Source organism: Globicephala melas, chromosome X (assembly GCF_963455315.2).
Source record: "Globicephala melas chromosome X, mGloMel1.2, whole genome shotgun sequence".
NCBI classification, from domain to species: Eukaryota; Metazoa; Chordata; class Mammalia; order Artiodactyla; family Delphinidae; genus Globicephala; species Globicephala melas.
In genome coordinates this window covers 124512097-124538806 of record NC_083335.1, presented here as the reverse complement: position 1 = coordinate 124538806, position 26710 = coordinate 124512097, and the positions used below count along the sequence as shown (strand labels likewise).

Below are 26710 nucleotides of genomic sequence, written 5' to 3'. Positions count from 1 at the left end.
GAGAGAGCTGATTTCCCCACCCCGGCGCGCTCCTTCCCCCGCCCCTCCCCCGCACCCCCCGCCCCCGACCAAGCATCACCCTCGTGACGCGTCTGCAGAGGCGCGACGCCCCCAGCAAGCCTGGCGCCTTGACTGCCAGCGCGGGGGATCGGGCGGGGGCTGCGGAGAGGCCCAGGGCACATGACGGCTCCCCCCCTCCCCACCCCCGCCAAGGGCCGGACCAGCACATGACCCGGGCCGGCCGGCGGGGTCCAGGCAGACACGAGCCGCATCCCCAGCACGGACCATGGCCTCCCCGCGCCTGGGGACCTTCTGCTGCGCCACGCGGGACGCCGCCACGCAGCTGGTGCTGAGCTTCCAGCCGCGGGCCTTCCACGCGCTGTGCCTGGGCAGCGGCGCGCTCCACCTGGCGCTCGGCCTCCTGCGGCTGCTGCCCGGGCGCCGGCCCGCGGGCCCCGGCCTCCCCTCAGCCTCCCCGCCGGCCACGGCCCGCACCCCGGCCTCCGCCCGCATCCTGCGCGCCGCCGCCGCCTGCGACCTGCTCGGCTGCCTGGGTGAGGGCGCGCCCGCGGGTGGGGATCCGTCCGCGCGCGGTTGAGGGCGCGCGGCCCGCAGGTCGCTCCCGGCCGGGGGCGTGGATGAGCGCGCGCGGCCCCCGCCCAGGACCTGGTCGCCACGCGGGTAAGGACGCCCGGCCCACGGGTAGGAGGGCCGAGCTGGAGGCGGCTCCCCAGGGGCCGGACTGGACGACCAGGGGACTCTGCGATACAAGATGGTCGGTAAAAGTTCCTTCGGGGGACCGTTGTTTTTTTTGTTTTTTAAACAGTTTGATGTATTTGTTATTGCACTTATAGGGAAACTTTAGACGGTGCTGTGAAGGAAAACCCAGAAAATACAATGCATCCCTAAATGTACCACTAGTGAGAGACTAACAGTTAATATTTCGTGCGCGTGCACACACACACAAAATCGTTTCCAAAATGATTTAGCAGAATCAGGAAGAAACCCATATATATATATATATATACACATATATATATGTGTATATATATATGTATATATATGTATATATATGTGTATATATATGTATATATATGTGTATATATATGTATATCTATTACACTTTTATTTACTTACTTGTTTATTTATCTATCTAAGTTTGGGTTTTATACCACAGATGGGCAAACTTGCAGCCTTTAGGCCACATCCTGCCTGCTGCCTCTTATCTATGGCCCAGGAACTAAAAAAGTTTTTACATTTTAAAGTGTTTTTAGAAAAATCTAAAGAAGAAGACTGTTTCTGACATGTAAATATTCCATGAAATGTAAATGGCAGCGTCCGTAAGTGGAGTCTTATGGGGATACAGCCATGCCCTGCACTTGTGCCTTGTTTGGGGGCATCTTGGCCCTAAAAGGGCAGAAGTGAGTGCTGAACAGAGAAACTATGGCCCGTAGAGCCTAAGATATCTTCTCTCTGGCCCTTTACAGAGACTTTGTTGACCCCTGCTTTCAACTCCAGCACGGCACATTTTACAAACCTCTATGCTAGATATTGCCAAGCATTTTAACTTTTTTATTTTGGAAATTTTTTAACATATGCAAATGTAGAGAGATTGTATAACAAACTCCCTGTACCCATCACCTAGCTTCATCTATACCCCATCCCCGTATCCCACTCTCCACTGGGTTAATTTGAAGCAGATTCCAGAATTTATATCATTTCACCCACACAAATCTCAATATATAGCTGTAGAAGATAAGAATTTTTAAAAAACATACATATCACACAGATATCACTATCACCCCAAAATAATGAAAACCAGTTCCTTAATATCACTGGTGTATGTTCAGGTGTCTCATAAATGCTATTTTACAACTGGTTTTTTCAAATCAGGATCCAAATACTGTCCATGTTTTGTAATTGGCTGACAGGTGCTGGCATTTTGGAATTGTGTTTTTCAGTCGTGTTTGCTCTTGAAGGAAAGGCTGCTGGCGGTATTTGAAGTGCCTTCCACTGCTGTGCCGTGAGGGGGCAGCAGCTTCGGGGGCCCCTTGAGTGCTTCTCTGGGCACAGGTGGCTGTGTGTCCCAGGGCCTGGTTCTCCTGTTCCTGGTTGTGTGATTGGAGACACTCAAGAATCTTGGCTTCAGATAAATGCTATGGAACCTCTAGTCACTTGCTTAGACTCGAGGAGTAAGACAGGAAGCTATAGCGATAAAATCAATTTGGTGCAGGACAATAAAATAAAAAATTGGTTTTCTTCCTGATTCTGCTGAAGCATTTTGGAAAAGCATCTTAATAATAATCTAGTTTCTGTAACTTGAATATCTGAAAATAGAGCTGCATGCAAACATCTTTTGAGGGTCAGCAAAGTAATATTCGTATATCCTTTGGCCTTTAGAAGGAAAGTGCATGACACTGCGGGCAAATGGGCAGAAGCAGGAGTCAGGGGAAGGCTTGGTGACCAGACCTCCTCGCTGAAAAATAAGAAATACAGGGCTTCCCTGGTGGTGCAGTGGTTGGGAGTCTGCCTGCCGATGCAGGGCACACGGGTTCGTGCCCCGGTCCGGGAAGATCCCACGTGCCGCGGAGCGGCTGGGCCTGTGAGCCATGGCCGCCTAGCCTGCGCGTCCGGAGCCTGTGCTCCGCAACGGGAGAGGCCACAGCAGTGAGAGGCCCGCGTACCGCCAAAAAAAAAAAAAAAAAAGAAATACAGATGCCTATCTCATGGGGTGGTTTTTTTCCCCCAGTTTTTTTTTAAATATCTCTTTTTTTTTTTTTTTTTTTTTGGCCACACCGTGCAGCTTGTGGGATCTCAGTTCCCTGACCTGGGATTGAACCCGGGCCATGGCAGTGAAAGCACAGAATCCTAACCACTAGACCACCAGGGAACTCCCTCCCCAGTTTTACTGAGACATAATTGACATATAGCACTGTATAAGTTTAAGGTGTACAGCATAATAACTTACATTTATCATGAAATGATTACCACAACAAGTTTAGTAAATATCCATCACCTCATATAGATACAAAAAAAAAAAAGTGTTTATCGAGCTCAAAGCAGAGCTCTGGACTGAAAACGACAAAGCACTATGTGGACGCAAAGCATTATTTTTGTTATCTGTGCTTAAGAATGAGAAGCTATATCTTAGGCTTTTAGTGTTCATACTCACCCTTTTAGTGGTATATGACACAGTGTATATTTGGTAGCATGTGACACAGTGTATATTTCTGTATGTGAAATACACACACAACACTAGTGTGTAACTCTGTACTGCTCACAGGTCCCCTTGAGCGGGATGTTACATAGTGAATGCTTAAACAAAGGCTATCTATCGAATTACTTAACAGAGAACCCTAATATATGCCTTCCGTGTGTATACTGTGTTGAGGAGAATCAGATATTTGGGTCAAATAGCAAGGAAAACTCACAAATAATAAATGGCAAAAGTAGATTATCAAGAGCTAATTTGTGAAAATCTTAAATGTATATTTTTTAAAGAATGAAAGAACTATCTTTTTGAACTTCAGAATGTGCTTTCTCAATCATTCTTTTTTACGTGAGGACTAGTTAACTTGGACATTAAAAATATAGCCAAGAAATATAAATTGTTATTCACATAATCACTTCTGGGTGCCAAATAAACAGACAGACAACGTTAGGGACAGCACTGTGGCTAATGGGGGCTGAAGTTGAAATCAAAGTGCCTGGGATTGCTCCACTACCATAATAATTATTTTCTGAGTCTTATTTTTTTCTCTGTCTCTCTGCACACACCAGCGTGTTTCTTTCCTCCCTGTCTCCCTCACATCTTTCTCTTTCCCTTCCTATCTATCTGTCTATCTGCCTATCTATCCATCCATCCATCCATCCGTCCATCCATCATTTTTACAGAGTCAACAAGTCACCTTTAGATTTGTATTAGGAGCAGATACAAAGCATCACCTGATTCTCCCTTAGGTATCACAGTCCGGTCTACGGTGTGGTTAGGGTTCCCGAGTTTCGTGGACGACATCTCAGCCGTGAATGGGACAGACGTGTGGCCCACCGCCTTCTGCATGGGGAGTGCAGTAAGTGTACCTCCCCTGGTCTCCCCCTTCCCTCCCCTTTGCCCCGCTCCGTTACGCTGTGTCCTCAAAGCGTGGTCGCATCCCTCCCGCTAGCCCACTGTAGCTTTTAGAAATGCACACGCTCAGAGCCCTCACCCCACTGACCAGGGACCCTGGGATGCGGGCCGTCTGTGATTTAACAAACCCTCCAGGGGCCTCTGACCCACACTCCAGTTTTAGAACCACTGTGCTAGTATGTTTGCCATCCCCACCCTTAAACACACATTCAATCCTTACCTTAGATCCAGCCACAATCAAAACCAGCTGGGCAAAAAAGGAAAAAAGAAAAAAAAAAGTTACTGATTTAATGGATGTATTTACTTAACAAAATATATATTTAAAAATAGCCATTTGTCCATCCATATTGCTCTGTCCGCCAAGTTAACACTCCAGTGAATGACCTCAAAGGACACTGGTACCCTGTTGACCCGCCATCTGTGCCACAGCCGTCAGCATCTCTCCCTTCCTCCCCTCTGTTGCTTCCCAGCTGCATCCCGATGGAGCCTCTGTCTTAGTATATAGATCTCGTGCCGCTTCTAACGTACGGAGTCCCCCCGCCACCGCCTTCCTTCTACTGGGAAGGTCCTTCCTGCCCATCCTCCTTGGTCCTCAGCAAAAGAGCTTCATGCCAGGCCAAGCCGCACACCTGAGCCCTCTACCTCTGACCACAAGCGTAGCACAAGGCAGGGCTCGCTGGACCCGGTGCAGCTGAGCAGACAGGGCACCAAGGCGCACGCCCGTCCCAGGCCACATGCCGGCCTGGGTTTCCAAGCCTCTCCGGAGGGCTTTCACGTGCTGCCCCGTGACGTCAGAGGAAGTGGGCGTCTGCCAGCTCATTTCACGGAAACCCATGTCCAGGAGCTTTGACGCCGGCTCTTCCTGATTACAGATGTGGATCCAGCTGCTGTACAGCGCCTGCTTCTGGTGGCTGTTTTGCTATGCGGTCGATGCCTACCTGGTGATCCGGAGATCGGCGGGACTGAGGTATTCAGAGCAAGCCAGCTGGCTTCTGCCCTAGTTTGTTGCCTGAGGGAAGGTTGGAGACACCGCTGAGCGCTGCATCTCTGTACGGCAGACACAGCTGATCAGAACCTTTCAGCTGACCCCTCCACCGAGAAACGTCTGTTCAGCTCATTTTTATAAAAGGCTGAAGGCACAATCGAAATATCGAGGATTTCTCCAGGTGCCCCCTACCAGAAAAAAACAGGATTTTAAAACCCTGAAAACAGTATTTCAATAGATTAAATATTTGGAACACGACAAAGACTTAAAAAAAAATAAGAATTGGCATGAAAATAAAAAATTCTGATGGTGTCTAAAGGTTTAGGAGAAAAGTTCTTAGATGTATGTATTGATACAGGATGCTAAATACGGAGCCCAAGGGTTCTGGAGCTGCCAGGGGCTGCCTGGGAGGAACCCAGGAAGGGTTAGTGCCTGGGTCCTGGTGGGTTCAAATTCCTGCCCCATCACTCACTAGCTGTGTGACTGTTGGCAAGTGGCTGAACCTCTCTGGACTTCCGTTTTCTCAGCTGTAAAACAGTACCCACCTCAGGAGGTTCCTGGAAACAGTAAATGTGATAGTACCCGTGGATGGTTATGGATGGAGCCTGGCACGTAGCAGGCGCTCGGTAACTGGGAGCTGGGGTTGGAGCTGGGATGTGCACGTTATGGAGGAGACAGAAGCACAGAGAACCTACGTGCCAAAGAGAAGCAGGAGGGCACGGCGGGTGTCCTGGTCTCCGGGCTCCAGGCCCAGGAAGGATGGGTCCCCGACCAAGTTCGTGGTGCACTTCCATTAGGCCCCCTTTGCATGGAGCCCTTGTTTGCTTTTTTCTTTTTAAATAGCTTTATAAAGTTCATCGGTTTAAATGTATAAAATCCATTGTTTGTGAGCATATCCACAGAATTGTGTAACCATAACCATTATTTGGCTTTATGACGTGTTATTCATCCCCCAAATCTCTGTACTGGTTACGAGTCATTTCCCATTCTTCCCTCTCCCGCAGCTCCTGGTAACTTCACATCTACTGTCTGTCTCTGGATTTGCCTGTTCTGGACAGTTTCTGTAACTGGAATCATACAATGTGTGGCGTTTTGTATCTGGCTGGTTAAACTTGGCCTGTTATTTTCGAGATTTATCCATATTGTGGCACGCAGCAGTTCTTCATTCCTGTGCGTTGCTGAATAATACTCCATTGTTTCGCTATCTGCCTTTTACCCGTTTATCAGTCACTGGACTTTTAGGTTGTTTCCATTGTTTTGACTGCTACGAATAATGCTGCAATGAATATTTGTATGCAGGTGTTTGTGTGGACATATGTTTTCGCCATATACTTATGGGTATACACCTTGGAGTGGAATTCCTGGGTCATATAGTAACTCTGTATAACCTTGTAAGGCACTGCTGAACTGCTTTCCAAAGACTCTGTACCATTTTACCTTTGCACCAGCAATGTGTAATGGTTCCAGTTTCTCCGCATCCTTGATAACAACACTTGTTTTCTGTGTGTTTGGTTTTTTGAGATTTTAGCCATCCTGCTGTGTGTGAAGTGGTATCTCATTGTGGTTTTGATTTCCCTGATAACTAATGATGTTTAGCATCTTCTCATGTGCTTATTGGCCATTCGTGTACTTTCTTTGGAGAAATATCTCTTTGCTTCCTTTTTCCAGTTTTTAACTGGGCTGTTTGTCTTTCTTATTATTGAGTTATAGGAGTTCTTTATATATTCTGGATACAAGTACCTCATTAGATATATGATTTACAAATATCTTCTCTCATTCAGCAGGTTGTCTTTTCACTTACTTGGTGGTACCTTTTGAAGCATAAAAGTCTTTCATTTTGATGAAATCCAGTTTTTGTGTTTTTTTCTCTTATTTCTCGTGCTTTTGCTGTCATCTAAGAAACCATTGCCTAACCCGAGGTCACAAGGATTTATACCTTTGTTTCCTTCTAAGAGTTTTATCGTTTGAACAATTTTATTTAGATCTTTGAATTAATTTATGTGTGGAGGTGAGGATAGGTCCGCCTTTATTCTTTTGTAGGTGGATATCCAGTTGCCCCAGCACCACGGGTTCAATAAATTCACTTTTGAAACCAACGTGAGTAACCAAATAAAGACCATATTAAGCTACAGACTACACTGGGCAATCTTAGTGAATCACCACTCTAAGATCCTTGGTATTCCTTACGTGTATCACATCATCATTCACTTTGTCTCTCTGGCCTGAAATTTAGTACTCTCTTCAGTTTTGCGTTTCTTTCTTCTACCTTTTTGCCTTAGTTCCCAAGCTCTTACACATCTGTACAAAACCGAGGTATACTTGGTTGTGAAAATTCTGTAGGGAAGACAGTTAAGGTTAAAGGTTGCCAACCAGGTATATCAGTGAGAATTAGTTTTGGCTACATAAAATACATAAAACAATAGTGGCTTAAGATAGGAATTTCTCTTTCACGCTAAAAGAGGCCAGAGGTAGGCAATCTAGGGCTCTTATGCTGGAAATCAGGGACCCAAGCTCCTTCTCTCTTTCTGCTCCACCATTCTATTATGTGACTTCCATCCTCAAGGTATCATGGCCCAGTATGGCTGCTGGAGCTCCAGTCATCACATCAGCATTCCAGAAAACAGGAAGGAGGTAGGGGGCAATGCAAAAGGGGCCTGTTGTCCCCTGAGCCAGATCCCTTTAAGCAGGGACCTGTTTTAAGCAGGCCTGCTGTCCATGAGAGTTTTACACAACAATAACATTTTCATGTTATTGGCCAGAACTTAGTTTTCTGTCCACACTTAGCTGTAAGAGGAGGTAGGAAATACAGTTGATTATCCAAGCGTGCTGCTGCTCTGCCTGACATCCAGGTCCTGTTGCTGAGGAAAAAAGGGAGAATGACTTTGGGTAGGCAGCACGAGGAGACCTTGTCCCAGAAGCTGAGTGCAAGTGGGATGGTTCCCTCACTCAGTTTGGGAGGGATCGGAGCTAGGATACAATTAGCGGTCTCATAGACCACCACTCAGTTGTGGAGATAAAGGAACCTTGGAGCACCGAACAGAAGCTAGAAGAGTATGTCTCCTGCTGTCATAGGAAATGCACCTCCACCCGTGAGGGACTGGAGTTGGACAGGGCTGAGTGACAGCTCTCTGGACCCGGAGAACAGACAGAGCCCTCAGAAGCCAGGACAGGCGATCAGGAAGCCCTCCTCACACCCCGGCGGGTGTTTGGAATTCATCTTGGAGCTTGGCGTTAGGATAGGCAGAAGTCTGCGGATGTGCAGGGACTAGAGGACGCCAGGCTTCCGAGGACCCGCCCATCGAACAGGAGGCGGCCCTCCAGGGATGCCAAACACCCAGATGCCTCCCAAGGGCAGGGTTCCAGGGCTGGGAAGACCGTCGGCGGTGAAGTGGGCTCTCCCATCAAAAAGGAGCGGGCCCACAGCAGAGAAATAAGACGGGTGCTCTCTAGCCACGGAGACCCAGCCCCGACCTCGTCCCTAGCACAAGTCACGCTTACCAGGGTGAGGTATCTGAGGGGCCAGCCCGGGGTGGTTTAGAGCCAGAGCTGAGCGTGCGGGTCCAGAGCCTCTGGAGCCCCTCTCTGAATCGCCAGCTTGTTTGCAGAGCCGAGGGCGGAGTGGATGCTGTAGGTGGCAATGAAGAACCTGCAGCTGGTGGAGAGGGGTCCCGAGGAATTCCCAGGCAGGGGGCCAGACTCCTCCGGTATGGCGGGATTAAACTCCACATTCCCTTCTAGATCCTTCCAGCATTTAGCTGTTTCCTTTGGCGCGGGAGAATTTTCCCTAAGCAATGTCATTAAGGCAGATTGAAAGTTAACATGTAAACTGCCTCTTGGGCTCCAGGTGCGGGAGACGCACGTTTTAGCCATGCCGACCGGCACCTGAGATCCCGGGAGAAGCTCTGCTTGCCCTAAGAAAAGGGGAGTGTGAGAGCAAAGAGGGTCGTGGGGGGCGGAGCGGCCTTCGCGTGCCTGCACGTGAAAACTGGCTTGCCGTCAGAAAAAGGGATGAGGGTCTTCAGCCGGGGCTGCTCCGGATCGATCCGCCACGGCTTTCTGGCTGTATCGGTTATTGACGTGGCCGCGGCCTGGGTCCCGCGGCCGGCTCTGACATCCCCCCCCTCGTGGGCGTTTGGGGCCGAGGGGAACCGAGGGCCGGGCTTTGGGGAGCGCGAGCTGGCCTCGCCCTCCCACCCAGGAGATGACCCCAGCGGCTCCCTGCAGCCCAGGCTTGGCGTCTGGAACGCAGATGCCACCCTGCCACGGCCCAGCCACTGCGCAAAGCTGCTCCTTAGTTTCCTGAGTGTCCGGCAAAGCCTGTGACTTGTGGGCAGGACAGACCCCCGCACGCTCCCAAAGCCGGACGGGCAGGGAAGGGCTGCTCCAGAACCAGCAGTGCCAGGGGAGGCGAAGGTGCAGCCGCGTCCGCGTGGCCGCCCAGTGGGCCGGCTGTGCAGTGTCTCCTCCCTGAAGCATGCCCTCTGGGCCATCTCTCTTCCCTCCTGTCTCCTTGTAGAAGGGCGTCCTTCACCGCATCCCTGACCACGCCCTTTGTCCCCACGGCAGGTCCGCAGGGTTAAAGTCCTGATGGGCCAGGGGCTGCACCCTCTGCCAGGCGTCTGGCAGAGGGTTTTTTTAAAAATTTATTTTATTCATTTATTTTTGGCTGCGTTGGGTCTTTGTTGCTGCGCGCGGACTTTCTCTAGTTGCAGCGAGCAGGGGCTACTCTTCGGGCTTCTCGCTGAGGTGGCTTCTCTTGTGGCAGAGCTCGGGCTCTAGGCGCGCAGGCTTCAGTAGTTGTGGCATGCGGCCTCAGTAGTTGTGGCGCACGGGCTCAGTAGTTGTGGCGCACAGGCTGAGTTGCTCTGCGGCATGTGGGATCTTCCCGGACCAGGGCTCGAACCCGTGTCCCCCTGCATTGGCAGGTGGATTCTTAACCAGTGCGCCACCAGGGAAGTCCCATCTGGCAGAGTTTTGAGTAACAGTGGGCACCTCTGAGGGAGCAGCCCCGGGCCACGTCCCATTGCACAGAAGAGGCAAACAAAGGCTGTCTTGGAAGAGCGAGGTAGCTCTGCACGGGCTCAGGTGGCCCATCGTCCTGACCCCACCTGCAAGGCTGGCTGCCTCGAATCTCTCAGAGGGACAGGGTGGGGTGTGTGGGAGTACAGAGGTGACGGATGGAGATGGTAACGATGAGAGAATTTGAACTCTGCAGGGAATGGGGGGTGGGGGCAAGATGGGACACCTCCCCGCTGCCCTGGAGCGTCGAACCACCACACATTTGTTAGAGACCTTCTTCTTGGTTTGGATTGAGCATTAAGACGCTTGCATATTAGGTACGGAGGTGACTTCAGGAAGGACAGAGGCCAGGAGTTGCTTGCCTACTGGGGGAGCCAGGCACTTAGGAGGAATTATGAGGTACCCGTGCCTCACTCCTCTCAATCTTTTATTTATTTATTTAGTTAGTTAGTTAGTTGTGCCAGGTCTTAGTTGTGGCAGGCAGGCTCCTTAGTTGCGGTCACCTGCTCCTGAGTCGCGGCATGCGCGCTCCTTAGTTGCAGCAGGCGGGCTCCTTAGTTGAGGCATGCAGGCTCCTTAGTTGTGGTATGCAAACTCTTAGTTGCAGCATGCATGTGGGATCTAGTTCCCCGACCAGGGATAGAACCCGGGCCCTCTGCAGTGGGAGCGTGCAGTTTTAACCACTGTGCCACCAGGGAAGTCCCCTCCTCTCAATCTTGAAAGGCTTAGGTTGAGGGAAAGAAGCCAGACACAAAAGGCCACGTCGTGTGTGACTCCCCTTGGAGGAAATGTCCCGAACAGGCAAATCCACAGAGACGGGGGATAGATGAGTGGTTACCAGGGCCGGGGGCACAAGCATGATGGGGAAAGCCCACTGAGTGGGTCCGGGTTTCCTTCTGGGGGGATGAACATGTTCTGGAACTGGATAGAGGGGGTGCTTGCACGGCACTGTAGATGTCCTAAATGCCGCTGAGTTGCTCATTTTTAAATGGTGAGTTTGATGTTATATGAATTTCACCTCAATCAGAGGAAAAATAAAAACCTCCCAGGCAAAATCGGGCAGCTGTTTGCCAAGGGTTTGCTCTGCGTGCATCTTCCTGCCGCTCGCGGAGCTCGGGGCTTGCTCAGTGCTGGACCTCAGGCGTGGCCGCCCCTCTGCCCCTTCTTCCCCCAGTACCATCCTGCTCTACCACATGATGGCCTGGGGCCTGGCCGCACTGCTCTGCGTGGAGGGAGCATTCATGCTGTACTACCCTTCCATGGCCAGGTAAGCCGGGGCTCCCAGCAAGCCCACTCCCCCGACGCCTGGACCTCCCCCCCCGCCTCTCTTGCAGGAGACGCCCAGGCACTGACCCCGAGCGGGCGGGCAGGCCATCGTCCTGGATCTGTGCAGCTGAGAGCACAGTGGCTGGCACCTTGAGTTAGCGTCCCTGCCTCTGCCTGTCCCCTGCGTGTGGGTCGGTGTTGTGCGCGGTGTGGATGCAAAGCTGGGGCCACGGCTCCCCCGTACCAGCCTGTGTGCCAGCCTCCAGGCCTGTCCCCCTCCAGACGGACGCAGCCTTCCCCTGCCCACTGTTTATTTTTCATTCTTCAAACCAGCTTCCTCTGGGCGAGCAGGTGAGTTGAGCGTCCCAAGAATGAGTTGGAGATGGCTGGAAGACACAAAGGGTCGCTCGCTCTTGACAAGCTTATTTTAAGCCTCTGCTGTCTGCACTTTCTCACCTCTCTCCATCCTGTGCTGTTCTGAACACAGACACTGGGCGATGTGGCCTCTGAAATTGTCTCAGGCATTTCTTCAAGTTTAAAACCCCATCAGTGCAACCATTTGTAAAGCCTCAAGGTCCCTCCAAGGATATATACTCTAATTTTCAATGGAAAGCTGAAAAACAGAGGTTGGACATTGTCTCTTTGTCTGTGACTTCAGGGCAGTGTACACCCGGGATCAGCACAGCGCAGCCCTCAGGACAGATCCGGCCCTCTGCCCTGCTCTTGTAAATAAAGCTTTATTCGCACACAGCCGTGCCCATGTGTGTATGTATGGTCTATGGCCAGTTACACATTAGAGCTGAGTAGTTTGACAGAGGCTATGAGGGTTCTGGAGGCTAAAATATTGACTATCTGCTCCTTTACAGAAAAAGTTTGCTGACCTGTGGTGTAGACCGTTTCTGCCCCTTCTTTTTCGATTTCTTGTAGCCACTCACTCAGATGTCTCCACGTTGGTGTTGCTTTGTGGCCTCTGTGTAGATCCCTCCAAACAGCCCACTCTCCCCAGGAACCCTAAAAGGACAAGTACAGAGTTAGCAGCTGTTACAGAGGGATGCGCTTAATTGGAAAGGGAGTTTTTATCTCTGGCCTCCACCTGTGAGATCCTGGGGACGTTGCGTCTGAGCGCGAGGGAGCCATTGCTGCAAGGACACTCAGGAACGCCAAGGTGCCCCGCGGTCTCCAGGCCGCCCCCTGAAGCATCTCCATCCTTCCTCATATCCACCCTCAGAGCCCACGACGACCCAGAGCCCTCGGCGCTCTGCAGGCTCCCACCCTCTCTCGTTTGTTCCTTACATTCAGTACAGGCACCCGAATCTCATCTCTCCCCCCTCTTGTTTCCCTTTCTCCCCTCAAGCCCTTCCCGACCACAGTTTAGCTTTCACAGCTCAAGAGGAAAGCTTCTGTTAAAAAGGAGGTAGCAAAAAAAATAATAATAATAAAATAAAAGAAGGTAGCAACACAACATTGTAAGTCAACCATACTCCAATAAAATACGGCTTTCAGGGTAAAAAACAAAACACGCAAGCCAAAAAACAGAAAGAAGGCACCATCCTCAGGTGGTACTGTCATCCTTAAGGCAACAAAGATGGGCACTGCATTTTTCTTACCTGTTTCCATGCACTTTCAGCCACTTTCCCCTCTGGTGTGAGCACTTCATACCTATGAAAACGAGAGCAGTAGCGTTTTTATCACTCCACCTTCCGTGGCCACAGGAGCTGTTCCCTCCTCTGCTTTTCCACCCCGTCTGGGGTCGGGCCTGGGCAACATCCCCTCTGCTTTGGATTCTCTCTTCCTCTTTGCCGTTCTCCTCTACGCTATGTATTTGTTAACTGATAGCCCCGGCCTCGGTAGCATACCTGTGTGTGGCACCCACCGTGTCCTGTGGTGATAGATGATTCTCAAGACCCATCAGTAGAAATCCGGGTCCCCCTCCCCGAAAAGAACCCCTGAAATGATTACCTGTCACCATGACAACAGATATCCTGTGCCGTGTGAGGCTCGGGTATTTTGATAGTCGAGGACAGAGCTTGGATCCTATGCGTGATGTCAGCCAGGCTTAGCTGACACCTGTAGTAAGTGCCGAAAACCCAGCAGGTTCGTAGAACGCCTTTGTCTTGTTTGAAAGACAAATGGGGGAGACCCACTTGTTTGACAAATGGGGGAGACCCAGTGGGGGAGTTGGGGGGGATCCACCACCCCAGAGCGCCTTTTCCCCTCTTCACCTTTTCCCAGCAGGGAACTTTAAAAGCTCCCTGATTCACGAGACACAGAACCGTGACTGACCCTCCTTCTTCTGTGATTTAATGCTTGTCCGCAGACGTGAGATACGAGTCAGGTTTCCTTCGGGCAGAGCCAGAAGCCGATCTGTGTGTTTCCTTCGATCTGGTCCTCTTGTCTCGACTTGCAGATGAGTCGGCGTATCTCAGGCAGAGCCCCGGTGTTTTGGAGAATGACCCGGCTTTCCTCCCTCAGGTGTGACAGGGGTCTGGAGCACGCCATCCCCCACTATGTCACCACGTACTTGCCTCTGCTGCTCGTCCTCGTGGCCAACCCTATCCTGTTCCGAAAGACAGTGACTGCAGGTAAACCCAGGGAAGTGCTCTGGGGGCGAGGCCGCGGCTACGGCCCCAGGCCACGGGCTCTGATCGTTATCTAGGACCATGGACCTCATGTGTCATCCTCCAGACAGGAGCACAGTACAGGTGGGGAAAGTGAGGGGGTTTAATAAACGAGAGGGAGCGAGCCTACTCAATTATGGGCTGTACGAGTCCTTGGCCAACGTCTGCTAGCTCAAAGCCGGGACCAGGAGACGTTTCACTTCTGTCTGGGCTCCTCCTGAGTCTGCCATGGGCGTGCCCCAGAGGACCCCAGTGGCCTTGGAAAACTGCGGAGGGGAGATGGGATCAGGAAAGGAAAGGGCAGCCGAGGGGAAGGGATGGATGTGGACTGAGCCGTCCTGGGAGCCTGGGCCCTCCCCGTGATGTCTGGGCCTGTGTCTTCTCCCACTTGGGCAGTAAACAGGAAGGAGAGCACAGGAAGTGAGTCAAATGCATCAGGAAGAACTGGGTGAAAGGGATCTTGTGAGTCAGCAGAATGCACTGGACAGACCTCCCGGCCAAGGCAGGGGACCTGCATTCCAGCCCCCATCCCGTCCTCAAGGAAACGTGCCCCGAGGCAAGTCTCCAGGCCCCTCATGCCGCCCTGTGGGTCCCTCACGGGCAGAATGAGAAGAAAGAAACACACCTTAACAGAAAGGTCACTTGATGATCAGCTGTGGGTTGCAGAAATTGAACCTAAGTGAAGTGCTCTACCACTAGGGAGAGAAAAATCACTGCAGCTCTTTGCATATCTGCATTTAAAACTAGTGTGCTGTACACCTGAAACTAACACAACATTGTAAATCAACTATACGCCAATAAAAATTAAAAACAAAAAACCCCTCCCCCCAAAAAGCTAGTCTATTAAATATAGCTTTTTTTTTTTAACAAAATTGCATTAAAAAATAGTGATTTGATTACATCAAACAAATGAAAATGACTTATAGAATAAAGACCGGAAGGAAATACACTAAGATGCTAACGATGGTTGTCTCTGGGTGAACTACGGGTTATCAATTCTTTTCTAAACTTTTTTGTATTTTCCAACTTGTCTACAAGGATAAATGTCAAATCTTTCAACATTTTACAATAGTGAGCATGCATTATTTTTATAGTAAAAAATATAAACCGTAAACACATATAGTTCCCGAACTAGTAAAACCCAGATAAAATCCAGAGTGTAGTTAACAGCACTGTACCAGTGTTGACTTCTTCATGGTGACCAATGTGCCTATGGTTGTGTAAGATGTTAACTCTGGGGACAGCTGGGTGTAGGTATACGGGAACTCTCGGTACTGTCTTTGCAAATCTTGTGTAAATCTAGAGTGATTCCATAGTAAACGTTTAAAAACTCTGTATTCCCGTGAGTCTCCGAGAAGTCCCACGTGCAGGTGGTGAGGAAAGCACGGCCGGGTCTCGCTGGGCGTCACGCTCTCCTGGCTCTGCTTCGGAGCTCCCACCTGCTTTACTGCCCTTCCTTTGCACGCGGGAAACGTAAATAACCAAATGACGTGCTGTTCCCCTCTGCTCTTTACAGTGGCCTCTTTACTAAAAGGAAGTCAAGGAGTTTACACGGAGAACGAGAGGCGGATGGGAGACGTGATCAAGACCCGATTTTTCAAAATAATGCTGGTTTTCATTATTTGGTAACCTTTCTTCTTTTTTTAAAAAACTGTCCCTGGGAAGGGAAATGCAAACCGCCTGTCATTTGCTTTTCCAAGTGTGACCTGAAAGTTCCAAAGGCAAGAGTCTTCGGAGAGGAAATTTTTGAAACTTGTGCTAGGTGCCTTTGGAGGAAATGCTTGCGAGACAGGAAGGCAAGTCTACCATCCGTGAACTTCTGGAAAGCTATTCACATCTACTCAAACTACATAAAGAGCCCTAAGAACGAAAAGTCCCGAGTTTAGTTTTGATGCGTCCCACCCATATGCCTTCGGAGTTTTGCCCCGTCGCTGGGGTTAGCATTTAAATCAAGTGCCCTCTAAGTCCACCCATTGGCAGCAGGCTTTTTTTTTTTTTTTTTTTGCCACGCAGCATGTGGGATCTTAGTTCCCCGACCAGGGATCGAACCCGCACGTCCTGTAGTGGAAGCGTGGAGTCCTAACCACTGGACCACCAGGGAAGTCCTTGCATCAGTCTTGACACCAGGATTCCTGTATCTGACAAGATACAAGGGCAAGGACCCATCTTTAGTGTTATGACTCACTGCTCAGGCAAGAAGGGTAGAGTGGGACTTCCCCGGCGGTCCAGTGGTTAGCACTCCACGCTTCCACTGCAGGGGACATGGGTTCCATCCCTGGTTGGGGAACTAAGATCCCACAAGCTGCGTGGCATGGCCAAAAGAATAAAAATAATAATAAAAAAAGAAGGGTAGAGAGCAATCTTCCTGTCCTCAACTGTCCACGCACCCCCATTCCCCCACCCACCCCCCCTCCCACCACAGGTGTCCTGCCCCAGCGTTTCAAGTGGGTGTGCTGGGCATAGACCTGTGACCAATGCAAAATCGACTGGAATCAGGAAACACTTCGCTGTGGTGAAGCAATGCTTCGCAAGACAGAGCACGCCTTTGTGGTGTTAATAATTGATGTGATGCAAGCAGGTTTGTTTGCACAGTCTCCTACGAGAGACGTACATTAGCTCCCTCTAAAAATACACTGAGCTTGTGGTTTCAAATGTCACCTCCCTGCCAAGAATAACCTCAAAAAATTCAAACATAAAATGTCAAGATTTGTTTTGGTCTCCATCAAAACATTAGCTTACTCTTCAGAGGAAGGATGAACTCTGGGTTATTTGACATGTGCTAGAACCTTCCACCTGATGTGGTGTTGAGTGCGACCATCGGAAGGATATGTTGGTCTCTGCTTTGGGCTGAGAGGGGTGGCATGTCTTACGTCAGGTTCTTGGTGTGCTGCGTCCTCCTTGCTAAGCAGCACTGCCCCCGCCCCAGGACTTCTAGGTGTCGGGAGGCATGGTCCCTGACCCCCAGCGTTAAAAATGAATTGTGGGGGCTTACCTGGTGGCGCAGTGGTTGAGAGTCCGCCTGCCGATGCAGGGGACATGGGTTCGTGCCCCGGTCTGGGAAGATCCCACATGCCGCGGAGCGGCTGGGCCCGTGAGCCATGGCCGCTGAGCCTGCGCGTCCGGAGCCTGTGCTCTGCAACGGGAGAGGCCACAACAGTGAGAGGCCCACGTACCACAAAAAAAAAAAAAAAAAAAAGAATTATGTCGCATGTTCTCTTCACCTGTGGGCCATTTTCTTTCTAACAGTTGGGTGTCGAATATCATCAATGAAAGCCTTTTATTCTATCTTGAAATGCAACCAGATATCAATGGAGACTCTTTGAAACAGGTCAGAAATGCAGCCAAGACCACATGGTTCATGATGGTAGGTCTATCTTAATTTAAAATGTTCTTCCTAAAGAAAAAAAAAAAAAAAAAGAAGGGATAAAACCACTCAGAAGTATGATCTATATGTTATTTAAATATGCAGGGAGTTGAATAGGTTCCTGGGATGCTAACATCTGGCCTGGGTCCATGAGCTAGCTGTTTTCATTCAGTGTTGGGGTCGTTATTAAATGGACATGACTCTGGTAAATCAACTTGGCAAGTGAATCAAACCTTTCAGGCTGATTTAAAATATCAGGGAATTTCTCTTGAAGAAATGTTTCAGACTGAAAAAACCATAGGGATTTAGGTATTGCTTATAACATTGTCCGTAATTATAAAGCATTATAGGTAACCCACATTGTTTTAAACAAAAGGGAACAGTTAAGTTAATGATGGTCTTTGATCTTGAGGAATCTTATGCCGATGTCGAAGATGACAGTGTAAAAAAATGACAATTGTGAAATCTAGTGTTCCGTGAAACATGCAAGATCTAATAATTATACTGATTTCAACTACCTAGTAACACGTGCATGAAAAAATATTGGCAAGAAATACACAAAATCATGATAAGGTGGAAAGAGCATGGGTCGCTTCCCTCAGTGTTTTCATCATATTGCATTTCCAAATACAAAAATCCACACACGAGCTGTTCGTGGAGAGATGCACGGTGCCCTACACAGAATTAAAATGTATGTTGCTTCAGAGTCGGGGGAAAGCTGACGCAGGAGGGTAAGACCCACATTGGCTGCCTCCACCCCTGCCTGTGCCGTGGTCACGTGCAGGGACCAAACGTAAGCAGAGTTTCCTGGACTGACAGGCTCAGGTGCCTTTGTGCAGTCACATCCTAACAGGGGCGCGAGGGGCAGGGCCCCGAGTCCCTGCGAGGGAGCACGGCCACGGGCCAGAGGTGAGACAGCCCGGCTGGGCCGCGCAGGGCCTTCCCTCTCCCGCCTTCCCCCTGGTCTGACTCAGGTCCTCTCCCCACCCCACCTCCCGTGTCTTCGGGCACCTTTGAGGGCCCAGCACCGCCAGCCAATCTGTCTCGCCCCACACCGGCCAGTGGGGCAGGTCGCAGTGAGGCCAGCCCAGCGGGCCCCGAGTCACCCTGGGAGCACCCAGTGCTCTGATTCCCACCGTCCCACCCTGACTCACCCGTCTCTCTGTCCTCCCTGCCAGGGGATACTGAATCCAGCCCAAGGGTTCCTGTTGTCCCTGGCCTTCTACGGCTGGACAGGCTGCCGCCCGGCTTTTCAGGCTCCCAGGAAGGAGATCCAGTGGGAATCGATGAGCACCTCGGCCGCCGAGCGGAGTCCCCCGTCCCTGCGGGTCTCCCGTGAGCCCCGGGAGAGCCCCGCTGCCAGGAAGGAGGTGCGGGCCGGCGGGCACACTTCCGACGAGGCCGTGAGCCTGCTGTCTGAAGGTAAGAGCCCCTCCGCCAAGGCAGGCGGACGGTGGGGCCCCGGCTCCCCTGGAAGTGCTTTATCAACGGCCACGTGGCTGGTGCATAGCATTTCCGTCCTGATGTCTGGAACCTGCTTCAAGGCGAGAGTGGAAAGTGACAGCGTTAGGTCTCATCGCGTCATCCACCTCTCCTTTTACTATGACAGTGGTACCTTTTCTCTAGTTATTAAGCACTGTAGCCTTGTAATAATTATGAGCGGCTCCACCTTGGGCTGGACGGCCTTTTGAATAGGAGCAAAACTGCCACTTCAAACCCGTCGCGAACGTTTGCCGTCAGACAATGAATGGTACGACCTGTCGCGAACGTTTGCCGTCAGACAATGAATGGTACGACCTGACCTCAGCAGCTTTTAGATGCCGCTTGGTCTGTCCACCTCATTCGGGGACATTTAAGGGAACACGCTGGTCGTCCAGTGCTGGCTCTTCTGATCTGCCCTTTTCATTTCAAGACTCTAGCACTGTGGTCCTCAGATGGGTCCTGTTTTTAAACTCCTGTTTAATCGGATTTGGGGTTATGTCTATTAACCCAGCCGACAAGGAGGAAGAAAGTTCAAGGCCCCAATAATGTCTCTCTAAAGATTGCCGTCTACTAAACCTATTACATACATTTTATATTTATATATTCATGTATACTATTTATATATATAAATATATATATACATTTATATATACATTTATATAAATTTATATATTTATAAAATATATAAATAAACTATTATATGTACTTTTCATTAAACATACTGTAACCTTATAATTTATCATTTGCTCTGTATTCTGAATTTACTATTACAAAAAGCTCACTTATATTCTAATCAAGATGGGTAATGAGAGAGAAAAATCACTAGACCTATGATCCTTATTCCTAACGAAATCTCAGGGACTGTCATGGTTATGATAACTGATTAATTTTACTGTCCCTGGTCTATGCAGACCTTTATTCCCTTGAAAGATTCTTCTTGAGCAGACATTTTGCTGTTAGCATTGAGTAACAAGACTGGAAATTCTTTACAAGAAGCGGACACATGTTTGCAGCACCTCTTCTGGGGGTCGGGGGGTTGATTCCCACAAATGCTGCTTGGGGAGGAGGCCACCCCATGCCCTCCTTCTGTCCCCACTGAGGCCCTGGAGCCCCTCCCTCTTCCCACTTTAATACACTGGGGCTGGTTGCAAATGCTTTTAACCAGAATGCATCACCCTGCAACCCATGTACCATCTTGCACTCATGCTTGACCACTGCACGTGGTAAGGGCCCAACAGTCGTTTGTAATAATTATGTTAAATTACACATTTTTGATGGGAAATTAGTTCTAAAAGGCCTAAGAGTAATTAATTGTAAGCTGTAAAGACTTCTTAGACGTAAGATTTAAAGAATTCTTAGTAACATAGAGTTGGGGTACTGTGTCAAATATATCTCAAAAGAGCTGGGGAAAAAGAGTTGAGATCTTCTTAACCAATTTTTTTAGTAAGACTTTATAATGAGTAAGCACTTTCTTTGAATAAAAGCAACATTTGTCAAGCTTGTTAGAAGCAAGGTGACATATGGTCTAAGTATAAGGAATGGACTTGCTACGCAGGAGCCACGATGACACCCTCCAGGGAGGGCTCGCGGCTTCTGGGCGCAGGACTGTCCATCTCGGCCTCCTCCAAGTGAGCTGAGGACTACAGCCCTTCCTGCAAATCTCACTCAGTATTTCTTGACCTCTAACAGGGTGCTAACGACAGTGATTTTCGTAAGATTAAATAGATCTTTGTGCTATGTGCTTAAATAGTGCTGGGACACAGAGGGCATTCCATAAATGCTAACTCTAGTAAGCATACCTAAACCCCATTACATATTCATAACCTGAGCGGAAACATGGAGCAAATGTTGGCGAGACAGAGAATGAAAGAGTCCGTGAAAATTTCCAATCTGCGTTTAAAGTATGAAGGCAGAGCGATCTGGGCAAACGATGTGGATACGTGTCAGGAAACAAGCCCAGGGCAGAAGGATCCCCACGCAGGAGACTCCTGTTCTTATACCACAGGCCGTACACGCCGCTGCCAGGACCCTCAGGAAGCAGCAGCCTTCTGCCTACAGTGGTAATCTTGGAAATGAGATACGGCTGGCTTGGTCTTGGGCCGTTTCCTTTCTCCTCCTTCCCAGCCGCTTTGCTTTTAGTCTCTTTAATAAAGGGAGGGAGCTACTCATAATACAGAAAGTACTATTACATGTGGGAGAAAAGCCCAGAGATGCAAACTCGAAGCAGTAAATACAGTTAGGCTTCTCCCTGTTTGCATCGGTTAAGATGAAGCTTGACTGGTTTATCATATCCTTAAGCCTCTACTTTAGGATTCACTTCGAGGCCAACAGGCTTCCACTGAGCCTCCGAAAGGAAGTATCTGACGTGGTGTCTGGCACTTACAAGTCAACCGAGTTTGAACAAATATTCATCGAGCCTCTGCAACATGGTCAACGGCGTTTTAGCTGAGGGGCGGGGCGGTGTGTGTGGACTGTGCGTGTCCCTGGGAAGGATCATGTAGGAAACTTGCAAGTGTCAGTTAAGTAAAGACAATACTGTATTTTATTCTAAAAAGTCTGACGCGTTAAAGGAACACAGAAAAGGCAGGGCCTCTGTTGGTGTTGGCGCATGGGTGAGGGCTTCTGGAGGAGGTGATGTTCAGACTGGGTCTTGCACCGCAGACTAGAATGGGAGGGGAGGAAGCCCAGAGGGCGCCCCGTGTGGAGACTTAGGGCAGAATGTCTGTACGTTGTTCAGGGGTGGGCACAGCGTGGGATTTGTGGGAAGCTGGAGAGGCAGGTCGGGAACAGATAACGAAGGGTTTTTACAGATTCTGCTAAGGAGTTGGCATCTTATCTAGTGGCCAGCGAGAGGCCAGTTAAGGTTTTTAAGTGGAGAGATGCACTCAGATTTGCTTGTAGGACTAGCCTAGCGAATGGATGTGGGAGAGTTGATTGGATGATCATGCTTCGTGACCATGGCAACAGCTAACATTGAGGGGATCTGTGCGTAATTCTCTATGACAACTTCGTTCAAAATCGCATCTTTATGATTTCCCTTGGGACTAAAAGTCAAGAAAAAAGGGTACTTCTCACAAATAAGCAGAAACCCGGTTGGTTTTTATCTGGTGAGCACCAGAAACCCTTAAAGTATTATCTCCTCTGTCCATGAGCTTTACGGAGCGTAGTGTCAGATTTCCGGCCCTTCTTTAATAGGGACACTTTGTGCTCACAAGGGAAAAGTTCAGGATCTGATGGATACTTTAACCTTATCATTGCCTTCAAAGGTTGGGGTGTGTATTTCTCAGGAGATCTGCTCCCCTAGCCTTCAACGTCACCCTGGACCAGGTTCCCCCAAGCCCTGCCCACCGGCAGGGGACACGGCGGGACGGCAGTGGAGCTGGGGGCGTGGTCACAAAGGGGACACGTCTTAGGCGGAGGCCTGGCGGGGAGGGGCGTTGAGGAGAACAGGCCTTCCCTTGCTGTGGCAGAGGGGCGTGGCCACAGGGATAGGGGTGTGGCTGTGGACAAGATGGACCACAGGGTATAAAGGATTGCGTCAGTGGGGTAGGGCCGAGACGCGGGGCATGTGGGGAGACGAAGAAGGCTGTCGTTAGAAGAGAGCACATGTAGTGTGTCCACAGGTAGGAAGCTTGTGGCCTATGCAGAACACAGTGGATGGAAGTGAGGGGGCGTAACTGTCTGTCTCTCTCGCACGTCTTTTCTCTCCCCCCAAGTGTCTTTACCACAATTCCGTGTCTCTCACAATACCCTAGTTCTTGCACCATTCCCTCTCACCCACAATTGCCCTTTCTCTCCCCAATCCTTTGCTGTTCCCACAATTCTCCATCCTCTCCCACAACCCCTTGCTTTACTCACAGTTCTGTGTTTCTCCCACAGCCCCCTATTGCTCCCACAATTTCCCATTTTCTGCCACAATTCTGGAATCTTCATGGTTTCTCACAAATCTCTTGTCTTCTACAGTTCCTTTTGCTACTGCATTCCACCGCTCCCCAAATTCTTTTTCTCGGAGAGATTTCTGTTCTCCAGCATAATTCCTTCTCTCTGACAATTGCCCGTCATCTCCCACAGTTCTCTGTCCCACAATGCCTCTCTTCCACAACGGCTAGTCTCTCCCACAGTACTCTCTTCCCCATAATTCTCAGTTCTGCCTGGCAATTCCGTATCTCCCCCACCTCCCACCAAGTTTCTGCCGTTTCCCACAGTACTCTCTCTCCCACCATTGCGTCTCTGCACATCTCTTTATCCTCCATCACAGTTTCACAATCCCCAAATTCCCTGTTCTCTCCCACACTTCCCCGTTACCGTCCCCATTTCTCTGTTCTCTCATACACCTCGTTCTTTGTGATTCTCTCTGCCGTCACTTGCCCCTCCACGTACCACCAGGTGGCGCCATAGGTTGTGTTTGCCAGGGGAGTGTGGGAGGGAACACACCCCAGGGCCTCCAACTCTGTCGGGCTGGCGGGACCCAATTCAACACCTTGAAGGGGACGCAGGCCCAGGGGTTGTACGCTCTCTATGGCTCATGCAAGTAACCACCTGGTTGGGATTTCTGATCTAGGGCCTCGAGGTTTTAAGGGATCCAAGAGCAGCAGCTGAGGGCACCGGGGCATCCAACATGCCTTCCCAAATGTTAGGTCTGCGTGGAGCCAGGAAGTTCTCGAGAACCTGCCTGGGCTTGCAAGGCTCCCTGACGGGAGTTGCTAGGAAGGCGCTCGGCCCTTGGGCACTGGGAGGTCGCTGGCGGCTGCATTTCCTGCACGCACACTCAGATGTGCACATGCACCGACAGAGAATTAGTCCCTCACCCCCACCATGGCCTTGTCGTGACACAAAGGGGTCTCCTCCGTGGAGCCCCGGGGGACGGGGAAGGAAGCAGGAACTCTGAAAAGGGGGGCAGAATATGTCCCAAAGCGTCAGGTAACGGGCCAGATCTTGATCCCGAGCCCCCGTGTGACCCTCCAACCCAGAGGCTTTTTGAAAAGACCACAGAAATCGCACACAAGCTCCCACGAGCCCAGGACGCGCTCATGAACGGCGAGCGACGCCGAGAGAACCGAGCCTTCGGGGAAGCTCCAGCGAACCCCTCCGGAAGCGCAGGTTCCCCGCTCCCACCCTCCCCGTCGGAGGCACCGGCCCTTCCCCCGTCGTCTGAATTCCTTCCCCGCCCCTTGGTGGGCTCTTCACGCTTGGGGCGGCTCCCTCCGACCTGTGTGGGAGGCCGCAGGCCGCTGTGGGGTGTGGGTGGTGGTGGGGACGGTGCTGTGTCGGCCACGCCGCAGACCCCGCGCTTGCGTCCTCTTGGGTAATATCGTCACCTGTTCCTGTAGCTCCGGCTTCCCCAGGCATTTCCAAGCCCACAGAGAGCTGACGGCCTCTCCTTTTCCCCCTGAAGTGTCCTCGGAAACTCTGCATGTGGCTCTTCTTACTGCGGGCTTCTTCCTGCCGGTTTTACACGTTAGTCTCCGTGAGTGCTCTGCGGTGCCTGCGCCGTGTCCCACGGACGTCAAGGCGGTGACCCCACGGTATTTAGCCATTCAGCGTTAGTTTATCGTGCCGGGGCCTTGTTTAGGCACTACAGATACTGTGGTGACTAAGGTAGACAAATGCGCTGTCCACTGAGACTCTCCGTATGATTATATAATAATTATTATATCAGCATTTGTGAATGAAAGTCTCAAAGAACTGTACAACATTCAAGGCGGCGAGAAGTGCTGCGAAGAACAACACGTCAAGAGGGGGCAGGAGAGTGGTTTTAGATACGCGTCCCAGACACCTCCTTGAGGAGGTAACATTTGAGTGGAGACCTGAATGCAGTGTGGGAGTGAGCCATGAGAAAATCTGGAGGGCTTTGCGGGCAGAAAGAGTGATGTGCAAAGGCCCTGGGGCAGCACTGAGCTTGGATGTAAGAGAAGCATGTGCCTGAGGTTGTGAGTGAGCAGAGGGACATGAGGGGAGGAGGCTGCAGCCGTCAGCGGGGCCTCTCGGTGGAGGGAGTTGGGATTTGGAGATGTTCCTGAAGGGCAGTCACCTGCCCCATGCACCGCTGAAAAGTCCACCCTTCTCTGCGTCTTCCTTCGCTGTATTCCGGACACACCCCCCCTAGAACCTGGCACCCAGCAGGCGAGCCTGGATATTTGTGGAGTGATATCCGTAGAAAGAACAATTCAGACATCTGTTGCAAAGATCTCCCACACCTTCTAAAGGAAGGCGTGTTGTTGGGGTGATTAAACAGACCTCCAGGATTACTCTTTTGGCTGGAGTGACGTTTGCTTTCACTCTACTGATGGTTACCTACATCCCTCCTCTTAAGTTTTAGTAAGAGGAGTCCTTGGGGCACCTCGTGGAATTGAGAGCAGGTGGCCGGGCGACCCCGGAGCCCTGTTGCCCCCGAGTGACCCCTGGGGCAGCTGAGATCTCGGGCCCCTTAGACAGCGTGTTCCAGGGCTTCGAAACTCCCCCGTGTCAACAGTCTGTTTCCGTTTGGGCTGCAGCACCCACAGGGTTCGGCTGAGATGCGGTGAGCTGCCCAGTGGTGAGGTCTGGAGGAAGGGAGACAGGGTGGACCTCCCTTCAGGGAGGTCATACATCAGCTGCCCCAGATGATTCTGTAGGACTTTTGTCCTTCGTAATGATTTAACCACGTGTAGGTGAAAGTATCATGTACTTTTCTTTTTTAAATACAGACGGTTGTGAAGCTTGTGAAAGACGTTCTCGGACACGGACACCGTCACGTGACAGTCTTTTTTTCCTCTCCAGGTTCTGATTCCAGCACAATTGAAATCCATATTGCAAGTGTGTCCCGCAACGGAAAGGAGACTGAATCTGTTCCAAAAGCCCAGGGAGACCTGTGAGAGGACGAGATAGAGGTCCAGATCCCGTCTTCCTCAGACTCCACGTTTCTCATCCCTTAGGACTGTGATCTCGCCTGCAGTCAGCGCACTGCATGGTGTAGCATCCCCCCAAATCCCACTCCCGTCACCACGTTAGTGTATTCCCCAAGATCCTCTTTGTGGTAGGAGGGATGATCCGTGAGCCTGCGCTTGGGGATGGCAGGGCGGGGCTTTCCAGATCAGACACTCTCCACTGACATTCGTTTTTCTGATCTGGCTGTAATGTAAATGCCAGACCGAGGTCCTTGGAAAAGTTAATAAACGAGCTGTGTCCGAGCTCCCAGCCTGCCTTGGATTCTGTCTGAACAGCACCTCCACAGAATGCTCTTGAGTCAGATAGTGATGATGCCAAAAGGCCACGAGAAGAGGCAGCAGGACCGACGGAGCACCGAGGAGCAGCTGCACAGCAAGCTCCTTATCCACCACTAGGGGGCAGCGGAGGACAGGCTTGAACCGGCAATTTAGCCCTCGGTCCCCACGTTGTGTTGAGCAATGATTGAGTCTAAGGAATCCTTGGGACCTGACTTATGCTCAGATCATTGCCTACGTTTCCATCTTTCCATCAGCTGAAATATAGATTACATATATAAAGTACACATATATAATTATATAGAGAGTCGTCCTTTGATATCCATGAGAGATCTGTTCTAGGACCCGCACGATTTCGAAATCCAGAGGCCCTGGTCCACACCCGTGGGGGGGTCTTCCGCATCCGCAGGAGCCGCTGGCCGGGGGATGGGCAGTGCAGACGGTCGGCTATTCATAAAATCTGTATACTATAGATACTGAACATATACATGTGCATATATATCTGGGGGCAAAAATACTGTGTATACTATTCCCTGGAGACGCAAGCCACCTAGGTAAGTCTATCGAAAGGCAAGGCACCATTTCCTCAGGACACTGCAGTCAGCTCTGCCATGTGACCCTCGTTTATATCAAGACTAGGACTCCATC

At 50.5% G+C, this 26710-nt stretch overlaps 1 protein-coding gene and 2 long non-coding RNA genes across 4 annotated transcripts; 1 reads left to right on the top strand and 2 right to left on the bottom strand.

Annotated features, from left to right (window-relative positions):
• Positions 1-75: 75 nt before the first annotated feature.
• On the top strand, positions 76-26025 carry GPR143 (G protein-coupled receptor 143). 2 transcript variants are annotated; one of them, XM_030837341.2, is made up of 9 exons: positions 76-554; positions 3961-4070; positions 4999-5093; positions 11305-11397; positions 13869-13978; positions 15531-15639; positions 17261-17378; positions 18557-18800; positions 25620-26025. In XM_030837341.2, the coding sequence occupies exons 1-9, from the start codon at positions 287-289 to the stop codon at positions 25712-25714; spliced, it is 1242 nt and encodes a 413-aa protein (XP_030693201.2). In that variant the 5' UTR covers positions 76-286; the 3' UTR covers positions 25715-26025. The 2 variants fall into 2 exon arrangements, with proteins under 2 accessions (XP_030693201.2, XP_060148506.1); XM_060292523.1 differs by lacking the exon at positions 25620-26025 and having other exon boundaries at positions 18557-19441.
• On the bottom strand, positions 11646-13049 carry LOC115842412 (uncharacterized). Its single transcript, XR_009560737.1, has 3 exons — positions 13004-13049; positions 12278-12407; positions 11646-11782 (listed from the first exon to the last, which is right to left on the bottom strand). It is a non-coding gene; the product is annotated as an uncharacterized lncRNA (long non-coding RNA).
• LOC132594524 (uncharacterized) lies at positions 17242-22842 on the bottom strand. The gene is made up of 3 exons (XR_009560736.1): positions 22719-22842; positions 18533-18915; positions 17242-17408 (listed from the first exon to the last, which is right to left on the bottom strand). It is a non-coding gene; the product is annotated as an uncharacterized lncRNA (long non-coding RNA).
• Positions 26026-26710: the final 685 nt, after the last annotated feature.

What these genes read in the sequence shown, in the direction of transcription:
- GPR143 (XM_060292523.1), top strand. Translation starts at nt 287, where the DNA reads ATGGCCTCCCCGCGCCTGGGGACCTTCTGCTGCGCCACGCGGGACGCC. An exon ending in CCGAAAGACAGTGACTGCAG is followed by an intron (nt 13,979 to 15,530) that starts GTAAACCCAGGG and finishes TGCTCTTTACAG; the next exon opens with TGGCCTCTTTACTAAAAGGA. An exon ending in AGACCACATGGTTCATGATG is followed by an intron (nt 17,379 to 18,556) that starts GTAGGTCTATCT and finishes CCTCCCTGCCAG; the next exon opens with GGGATACTGAATCCAGCCCA.